The 9,624-nt window shown below is 48.5% G+C and overlaps 2 protein-coding genes across 2 annotated transcripts in view; one reads left to right on the top strand and one right to left on the bottom strand.

Annotated features, from left to right (window-relative positions):
- Positions 1–615: 615 nt before the first annotated feature.
- LOC107087639 (DNA-directed RNA polymerase III subunit RPC4-like) lies at positions 616–5,909 on the top strand. Its single transcript, XM_015379317.1, has 8 exons — positions 616–989; positions 3,444–3,490; positions 3,561–3,715; positions 3,781–3,902; positions 4,039–4,135; positions 4,476–4,672; positions 4,846–4,977; positions 5,167–5,909. The coding sequence occupies exons 1-8, from the start codon at positions 837–839 to the stop codon at positions 5,296–5,298; spliced, it is 1,035 nt and encodes a 344-aa protein (XP_015234803.1). The 5' UTR covers positions 616–836; the 3' UTR covers positions 5,299–5,909.
- A 124-nt stretch (positions 5,910–6,033) lies between these two features.
- Positions 6,034–9,624, bottom strand: part of tfam (transcription factor A, mitochondrial) — an 8,790-nt gene continuing 5,199 nt past the window's right edge. The window contains exons 2-6 of the mRNA XM_015379298.1: positions 9,054–9,150; positions 8,828–8,977; positions 7,661–7,756; positions 6,976–7,032; positions 6,034–6,895 (exon numbers count right to left, since the gene is read on the bottom strand). Coding sequence (XP_015234784.1) covers positions 6,641–6,895; positions 6,976–7,032; positions 7,661–7,756; positions 8,828–8,977; positions 9,054–9,150 — 655 coding nt within the window. The 3' untranslated portion in view covers positions 6,034–6,640. The remainder of the gene's footprint in view (positions 6,896–6,975; positions 7,033–7,660; positions 7,757–8,827; positions 8,978–9,053; positions 9,151–9,624) is intronic.

Genomic DNA, 9,624 nt, shown 5'->3' with positions numbered 1-9,624 from the left:
ATTGTCTCTGACAGCAGCTTGGTCTGACCAAAGATGGCTGCTCTGTCCGCAGACCTCTCACGCGATGATGCGGGGTCTATCCAACATCTGTCTCAAACATTGAAGCAGGTCTTCATTAGACACGCCCCCTTAGCACACGCCTGGGAGCCTGGCTTCAGATTCCCATCACTGCTCATGAGAGCTAGACTCAGGATGTCCTCTGGTTGCTCCATCAGTTCCTCCCACTGGACAGCTGCCCAGGGAGGGCAGGGAGCACCAGCATCTCCAGGTCCTCAGATTCAGGCATCCATGATGTTCCTCTTAACTCTCTGGTGTGATGATGATGATGATGTGTGTGAAGACTCTTCCTCTCACCCTGTCCTCTTTCTCTTCAGCTGTTGCTCCGATCATCTCCACATCTTCTGCTCTCTAACGGGTCATCAGCTGTACGGCAGAGGATTTAAGCTTATGATGATAAATATATAAATTCAATTCAATTTCAAACTTTCCTCTTTTGATTTTATTTGATCAGCAGTTTTCAGGGTTTCCATATTCTGCACCAGGATGCTAAACCAACCTCTACCACCAGGTGGCGCCTGCGCACAACAAGGCTGCTGCTTTTCCCGCCAAGAAGAAGACTGAGGATGAGGAGCTGGTGAGGAAGAAGCTGCGGTTTGATGATGGAAACTAAATGATTCAGATCTTTTTGTTTCTGCTGCTTTCGAAAAGCAGAGATTATTTTTCTTCCAGTGATAAAAAGGACCGAGTCCGAACCACAGACCCAGTTCCGGTTCTGAAGCAGGTTTTCAAAGATGGCAGAAAAGAAAGCAGCTTTGAGCCGCAGATTTTAGGAAATAATGAGCGAGACTGAGAGGCCAGCCGGGCCGGAGCGGAGCGGAGCCCCGGAGCACAGCCGGACCTGGAGCCTGGGCTCCGGCGGTCCGAGGGGGAGGCTGCCCTCCCTCAGAACCAGAGACCTGACGCTAGGGGGCGCACCAAGGAAGGCCAAGGTGAGGACTGAGTGAGAAGAAGGAGCGTCTAATCTAAACCGCGGTGAAGTTAGTTTGACGGTGGACAGACTTTCGCTCCGGTTAAACCGCTCCTTCCTCCGGGAAAACCTCCCCTTTGCTCCGGGTACACTGCGACCGGAGGAACACTTCAAGTGCACCCTTATTATAGACTTTACAGTAAAAACACACTACATTGTGTACCGACTTCCTGTTTTCAAAATAAAAATGAAGGCCTAGATTTTGAAGCCAAGAAGCTATCAAACTAAAATATTGATATTTATCATATTTACAAAAAATTATACATATTTAGAGATGTCATATTAGAACTAAATGGTGCATCTTGTTAAAGCAGCCTAGTACCATGATTTCTGATAGATTTTCTGTCAGTCCATCAAAAAACCTATTTAGCAAAACTGTTAATATCTACACAAATATAAAAAAAAAAAATTAAATGTATAAAAAAATATTAGAAACTATTAAGAGACTTGAAATGTAAAAATAAAAAAAGGCATTACTCCTGAAGCCAGTGGAGAACTATGATCCAACACTAATTTTGAGTCTATTCATCACATAACCTGGAAGCTATTGAGCAAAAATCCTAATATTTCTATAAAAAATTTAATTTAAAAAAAAGCAGTTAAAAAATATACAAATATATTTCTGTAGAACCAGTTTCTCTTTCATTTATTCACATAACAAACATTTCCAGTTTTTCTCACGGGTGTCTTCGATGTCCTTGCTCCCCATTGACAGACATGAAGTGTGGAACCACCTGTCGCATTTCTCACATTATATGTTTATTGAAATAAACAATACATATTTAATATATTTTAATGTTTGTATATATCAATATTTGACATTGAAACATATTTTCATGGCTGTAATCTATCACAACATTAAAGGGGTGATAGAATGCAGAGTTTCCATTGTCATAGATGAATAACGATAGTTTAGTGGGTGAAATGGACGTACAGAGAAGTTCAAACTCCATCAACACCTCCTTTCTCTGCAAATCTAACTATTCTAAACTTCCACCATAAAACAGTGAATCCAAATGAAGCACCAAGTTGACGTAAACTCTGGGCTGTTGCCTTATTTGGTTCTGGCCTGGACTTTTGTCACGCCCCAGCCCACTGGTTCACGGCCCAAGAACATGAATAGAGGAAGATGGAAGACAGCAGTTTATAGATGTTTAGCCCACAGTCTACGGGTTACTTCTACAAGAATTACAAAGCAGGAAGTTTCTCTATTGAAAATGAACCAGAACCACAGGAGGAAACACAGCGTTCCAGGCTGACTGGAGAAAAGGGAACATTTTCACAGTTTTCCTTAGTCTATCAGAAGATCCCTGCAAAGTTTGATGCTCAGCTGTTCATTTGCTCGAAGCATTTTATTAAAGACAGCTTTCACAATCTTGGACAGTTCAAAGCAGGATCTGCTGAACTTCTTTTACTGAAACGAGGGGCTGTTCCCACCGTAAGGCCATCACAACCGCAGCCTGGGAGGATGATTCTGTCACTAAGCTGTTGATAGCAATGCTAGCATAAATATGGTGACCAGATTTGAGTTTCTGAAAAGGAGGACACTTTTTGGGCCGCTGACTGGACCAGATCATTCCAGGACCTGGTCTACCTGGACCAGATCATTCCAGGACCCGTTCTACCTGGACCAGATCCTCCCAGGACCCGGTCTACCTGGACCAGATCCTCCCAGGACCCGGTCTACCTGGACCAGATCATTCCAGGACCCAGTCAACCTGGACCAGATCATTCCAGTTCTGTGTAAATAAGGAGACCAGAAGACTTGTGGCTGTGGATTCAAACATGTCAAGCCTTCGGCTCTGTTGCTTAGCAACCGTATCAGTTATCACACAAAGCAGGAAAGAATGAATACCAAACTTTTCACTTCTGTTTCTATTTATTTTTTTATTGTAAATTGAAGAAAGACTACACTCATAAGTATACAGTGTATTAAAACTATTTAATAACTTTTTTTTTTTTGAAGGGTATGGCGACCTGACCTTAAATCGTATTTTTTTGTAAATCACTAAACAGATACACACCTGTCAAAGTATTTAAAGTGTTTTTTTATACAAAACCGAAGGTCTAAACTAAAGGGCTAAAGCAGGATCCTCTCCTGAAGTTAGGAAGGTTTGCAGGATGTGATGCAGGGCGATGAAAGCAGGAAAGACCAATCAGCTGGTTTTCCTTCCATAAATACTTTAATCTGACTGGATGATCTGGTTGGTCTGGATCTATGGAGTGACCTGAGATGACAGGATGTAGGAAACCCAAATTGCTGATGGAGGAAAAAAATCTATTAAAATCAACACTTTTTAAAAATGACTTTGATTTTCTAAACCCTTATTTTGAAAGGAAGCTTAGTGACGGAGCTCCGAATGCAGCTGAAGCCGTTTGGTCTGCAGGTTCTCACCTTGGTTTCTGTTCTCTGTAGAAAACCTGGGAGCCCAACGTCCACGCCGTGAGGAGGAGCAGAGAGGAGTGAGTGATCTGCAGCACGTAAAACCTCCACGGCTCTGAAGGCCGCCTCTGATCAAGCTGCCCTCCACAGGTTGCGAGCCCAATTCCCCGTGGCTCCTAAGAAGGAGAAGACTGAAAGAAGCTGGAAGAGAAGAGAGAGCCGAGGAGGGAGGAGAAGCCGACCTCAGACCATCCAGTCCCACTCCATCTTTGAACACCATCCTGCCTCCTCCAGCTTCAAAACAGGTCCGTCTCCGTCTCTCTGTCCCTGAGGACCACAGCCGGAGCTCATGGCGCCGTTCTCCCCTCAGGCCGATCCGGTACCAGAAGTTTCCAGAACTCCTCCTCATCTCCTGGCCGGCTGGTGAAGAAGGAAGGAGAAGCTTCATGGGAGGATGAAGGTCGTCTTCTCAGCAGGCTGCAGCGAGATGATGTGAGAGCTTCCCAGATGTTCCCTCAGAAATCAGATCGCTGCAGGATGGACGCTCTGGGCTGAACCAGAACATCCTTCTGCTTCAGTCAGAACCGGTCCAAGCGGACCTCTAACAGGATGTTTGCTTCCTCTCCAGTTCCTGGTAGATCCAGAGCTGAGGAACGATTCCAGCCTGCAGCCCGTCAGCCTGCCTCAGTACCGACCCAGCAGCATCTCCACGTCCACCGCCTCAGGTGAGACACGTGTCCCCGTGTCGTCCTGCAGGTTTTAGACGTCTAGAACCTGCAGGACGGCGGTGGACGGTCCAGTCAGAGTCATCCTCATGCCGCCTACAGAAGCGGAGCCATTGGGTTCAGATTGTCTAAAACCTTAATTTTTTGGTGTGTTTGTTCAAACTTCTACTGATCTTCTGATCAGAGACTCAGCAGCGGATTGGATGAAGGAACCCAGCTGGTTCTGCTCAGCGGCTCTGATGCTTTGAAGGATCTGGAACCAGGATGAAAAGCAGAACCGAGCCTAAAGGTTCTGCTCTGATAGCTGCTGCTGAGCCTGATGTACTGGTTGTCTTTGCAGGTCCAGAACCGGCGCCGTCTCGAGGAGCGGAGCTCCGGACCGCGCCGTCCGAACCGCCTGAGCAGCCGTCTCTGGTGAAGAAGCTGCAGGACCTCAGTGTGGCTGAAGGAGAGCAGATGTTCTTCATGCAGTTCCCAGACGGCCTCCCTGCTGCAGAGGAAGCAGCTCATGGAGGAAGATCAGAGAAGGAAGGGAAGGTGAGGAACCACACCTGCTGCTAGCTGCTCCACAGCTGGAGCAGCTTCTCATCCAGAACCATCCACCCCCACCCAGAACCATCCACCCAGAACCATCCAACCCCAACCTGTCCCCAGAGGTCACCTTCATCCCTGGTCTTCCTGCTGATCATCTTCCTCCTCTTCCTCTGCAGCTCCTTCAGCTCCATCAGCTCCCTGAAGGATTTCTGGGGAAACTGCAGATCAGGAAATCTGGGAAGGTTGAGCTGAAGCTCGGAGATGTTCTCCTGGACGTGTCAGAGGGAGCAGCTTTCTCCTTCCTGCAGGTAACAGCTTCAGTCTAGATCTAGTTTTTCTAGGTTGATCAAACATTTCCATGACAACCGTTTTACAGCTGTAGTAACTGAGATTTTGGTTCTGACCTTCTGTCAGAAGCTGGTATAAACCAGTTCCAGCCCTGTCCTCCAGTGGCGGCGCTCCAACCTCTGACTGGGATTCTGCTTCCTGTTTTTCAGCAACTGGTGTCGGTTCGTCTGACTGCTGGGAGGACTGGGAACCTGGTGGTGCTGGGAAACGTCCAACACAAGCTGGTTCTCTCTCCTGACTTCCAGTCCTTACTGGATCAGGCAGCAGCAGCTCAGCCGTGAGGCCCGGTGGAGCCAGGACTGTTCTGGACCAGCAGTCCCTCTGAGGACCACGTTTTGTACCTTTAACTTATTCAATAAATGGATTTCATTATTCTGATCCACCTCACTGGTACCGGGTTTCATCTTCAGAACTGCCTTTAATTCTCTGTGGTAGAAAAGCTGATTTGGACTAATTCTGATAATCAACCAGCTGGTTCTGTCCAGTGGGTCAAACAGACCCGGTTCCTAATATTGCAGAACCTTTAGGCTGCGTTCGCATCGAAGGCGCAAAGCGTCTGATTCACATCCAGAGTCTATGGGGGACGGCGGAGCGTCAACCAATCAGAAAAGCTGCTCCAGGAGTTTATTAGGGAGACAGACTCTACCTACAAGCTGCCATGAAGAATAAATAAATATTATAAAGGTTAAATAAAGCAGGTAGGATGGATTGTTACGTAGAAGGAATCAGAGAGCAGCTCTGATCATTATTGCTGCACTAAAACATTTTTATGAACTATGGAGAAACAGTTTCTAAATCCACAAATTAACTAGAAATGTTAAAATATTGAATTGTTTATTCTGGTTCTTCCAGTTTTTCCCACAAACCTTAAAAAGTCTTTCTATTCACATCCAGCCGCTATGAACGGCAGCAGGAAATCCCCCAGAGGCTGAGCTTTCAGTGGGGATTTCCAGCGCTGCCTCCTGGCGCTATGCTGGAGCTCCCAACAAGAACTGCAGATTATAGTGGGATTATAATCCTGATGATCAGAGGATGTTTGGAGGTGGACTTTCTCGCTTAAAAACCTTTTCAAACTATTTTTCCAGCTCATAAAGTAAATAAAGCCGAGCTGCTCTCTAGCTGGAAGCTACAGAACGAGCAGATAAACAACCAGAGCGCCGAGCCTCCGGACACCTGAAGCTTCCAGAGCATCGTTTGAACCAGAGTCCAGACTTCTGAGTTTGAGCATTTTTGACGTCTCTGGTGTGAATGCAGCATTAGTCTAGATCTGCAGCACATAGAAAGTAATCTAATTCATTAGAGAGAGTTCTGAGTCTAGAGGTTTGAATGAATGAGGTTTGAATCTGTGACACGTGGTTACCAGGGTTACCTCCAACCCAACATGGACGCCCCAGAACCCCCATCCTGAGGCTTCGCCCATCCTGAGGCTCTACCCATGAAACCACCCAACTACAGAGCAGCTGCTTTCAGAAGAAAAATCCAGTCAGGTTCTGGAAAACAGACCTAAAGACGGTTTATTTTAGAAAGAGCGCTGTACAAAAAGAAGAAGAGAGTGGCGTCCAGGGGAGCAGAACCAGCCACTGGGTCCAGAGTTCTGCTCCTCCTGGATGGACCCACCTCTGATCACTTCTTAGAAGGTCCTTTTTTCACAGTTTTTGCAGACTTGGTCTTAGTAGCAGCTTTAGACCTCCGTGATGGAGAGGTCTTCTTTACCACTTGGGTCTTCTTGGTGTCCTTCACTGCAGGAACTTTTTTCTTCCTGGGCCGGGTCTGCTCCCGGATCAGATCTTCTCGTCCAATGTCTGCCATGTGATCTTCCCAGGACTTGATCTCGTTCTTGTAACGGATCTTGTCATCTTCAGCCAGCTGGATGTAGACCTGAGATGTAGAGAGCTGATCAGAACATCTAGCTACCCTTCGCTGGGCCACAGAGACATGAAGATCCGTCAGAACCAAACCTGTTTCTGGTGACTGAACAAGTTTCTCCAATCCTCCAGCAGAGACTTCATTTTGGCCTGAAACAAACAGCAGAGGTTCATCTGGGTTCTTGTGTTTGGAAAACATCTACAGAAGGTTCCTGGTCTGGGTCAGAACCGGTCCTGTCAACAATAAAACTGGTTCTCTAAGTGGGGAAGCACTGCTACTGCTGGGGGGCTACTGGAACCTAAAGGACCCATTTGGAGAAGAGATCTCCGCCTCCAGACCTATGGGTCCAGGCCCGGTCCTCGGGGTCCGCGGTCCTGGATGTTCTAAATGTGTCGCATGTGAATCAAATTTTATTTCCTCCTAAGAAGCTGTTCATCACCCATTTCTTTTAGTCTGGTGTGTGGAGGCAGGAGAACATCTAGAACATGCTGGGACCCTGAAGACCAGGAAGGAGGAACTCTGCTCCACAAAAGGTTCCTTCAGTTTCTAACGAGCTGATGGTGACGAACAGTTCTTAACATTTTCTGGATCAGAGAATAGGCAGTCAGAACCTCGGAACATCCGATGAGGTCAGAACCTGGGAAAGCCAGATGTTCCATCATGAACCTTATTTCTTCGGTTCTGTTCAGGCTAGGCTAGCTCAGCTTTTCTTTGATCCCTGCAGGATTCAGCTCAGTTCTTTCTGGTACTGATACTCATGTGGAAGGTTCTGCCCACCTGGGTGCTGGTTCCTCTGGCCTCCTGGAAGTGCTCAGACATGAAGATGTTGAACGGAGATCTGGGCCGTTTGGGTTTCCCAAGGACCGTCAGTTCCTGAAACAGACACATTGACACGTTGGTTCTGGTTCTGGCAGGAGACAATCAGACCCGACCGATACCGACAGAGGTTCTCTCCTCAGGGAGCTAAATGTGGACAGATCCCCCCAGACGGCTACATGATGCTGCTGATCCTGTGGAACACAGGAAGGTTCCTGATCCAGACCAAACTGCTGCCAGAGGGGACGGACACCAACTGGTGAAAGGCGCTGCTCCTCCTGGTTCTGATCAGCTGCCAGCAGATCAAAGGTTTCAGAAGCAAACTCTGGTTCAGCTCAGTGTTCCACTGTATGGCCGTTTACTGATACGTTATTTAAAACATTCCCGTGTTCAGAGGATCGCGGCTACAAGCGGAGCTCTGAGGCTAACTGCTCCAGGGTCAGGGCTAGCATCAGCTCGTCTGCGGCACTCGGGGCTAGCGTCAGCCCGTCTGCGGCACTCGGGGCTAGCGTCAGCTCGTTCGGGGCTAGCGTCAGCTCGTTCGCGGCACTAGGGGTTAGCGTCAGCCCGTCTGCGGCACACGGGGCTAGCGTCAGCCCGTCTGCGGCACACGGGGCTAGCGTCAGCCCGTATGCGGCACTCGGGGCTAGCGTCAGCCCGTATGCGGCACTCGGGGCTAGCGTCAGCCCGTATGCGGCACTCGGGGCTAGCGTCAGCTCGTCTGCGGCACTCGGGGCTAGCGTCAGCTCGTGTGCGGCACTCGGGGCTAGCGTCAGCTCGTGTGCGGCAATCGGGGCTGGCGTTAGCTCGTGTGCGGCACTCGGGGCTGGCGCTAGCTCGTCTGCGGCACTCGGGGCTAGCGTCAGCTCGTGTGCGGCAATCGGGGCTGGGGTAAGCTCGTGTGCAGCACTCGGGGCTGGCGCTAGCTCGTCTGCGGCACTCGGGGCTAGCGTTAGCTCGTCTGCGGCATTCAGGGGCTAATGTTAGTTTGTCTGCAGCAGCCTAAGAGCTCCTGCAGGGAAGGTCAGGGTGTCTCCAGGCTTCTCCAGGACTGGCTAGGACTGTTTTTTCTAGGCTGGGGAGGAACCACAAAGATTAGCGCAGACGAAGGGAGCAGCTTCCTCCTACCCTCTTCTTCCGAATGGCCTTCCTCTTGGCCATCCTCTGCCTCCTTTCCATAGCTTGCTGCTGGAGCTGGGCCGGGGTCAGCTGGGCCTGGTACTTCTGGAAGTCCACCTTGAATTGCTTCATGGCCTGGACAGAGGCCTCCTGGAAAGGCTAAGCAGGACAAGAGAATTTATCTAAGATGGCAGCAGTAGAACACTGGTCCAGAAGGTCTCCACCAAAATGGTACCTTCTTCTCCTCTGGGCTTAGCGTCCTCCACTGCTGGGCGATCTTCCTGATGATGTCCACCAGCTTGGTCTCTGGAAACAAACGGATATCAGACGGTCAGCAGGTCCCTCAGGTCAGAACCAAAACAGGTTCTGCTCACCACCATCAGACCAGGAGAACCTCAGGAGACCGATGGTTCCTGCATCATCACTGAGGAACTCAGACCAAGTTCACACCAAACCTTGAAGATCAGGGGTTCTGACGTTGAAGATTCAGGTTAAAGTTGGACCTGCAGACCAGTAACTTTCTGATTCAACTGAGATGAAGACTGGAAACATTTCCAATGTTCTCTGGATCAAACGTCTGGTCCAAGTAGGGATGGGGATCGAAACCCGGTTCCATCAAGGACCCGGTTCCACTTTTTTCAAAACCCGAAAATCAATAACGTTTGGGCTTATCGATACCACTATCGATACTTTTCTGTTATTTGGTGGAAAGACGATGCAACAAAATTTTTTTAACAGAACTGGTATTGCTTTTATTGCTTAACAAGTGAGCATAACAAAAACGTTTCTAGCCTTCAATAAACATT

This window comes from Cyprinodon variegatus, unplaced genomic scaffold (assembly GCF_000732505.1).
Source record: "Cyprinodon variegatus isolate N-32 unplaced genomic scaffold, C_variegatus-1.0 Scaffold189, whole genome shotgun sequence".
In the NCBI taxonomy this organism is placed as follows: Eukaryota; Metazoa; Chordata; class Actinopteri; order Cyprinodontiformes; family Cyprinodontidae; genus Cyprinodon; species Cyprinodon variegatus.
The sequence above is the reverse complement of the archived record's forward strand: the minus strand, read 5'-3'. Positions and strand labels throughout refer to the sequence as shown.

Coding starts and splice junctions, on each gene's coding strand:
- LOC107087639 (XM_015379317.1), top strand. CDS start 837: ATGAGCGAGACTGAGAGGCCAGCCGGGCCGGAGCGGAGCGGAGCCCCG. Junction 990..3,443: donor GCGCACCAAGGAAGGCCAAG/GTGAGGACTGAG, acceptor TGTTCTCTGTAG/AAAACCTGGGAGCCCAACGT. Junction 4,978..5,166: donor CAGCTTTCTCCTTCCTGCAG/GTAACAGCTTCA, acceptor CCTGTTTTTCAG/CAACTGGTGTCGGTTCGTCT.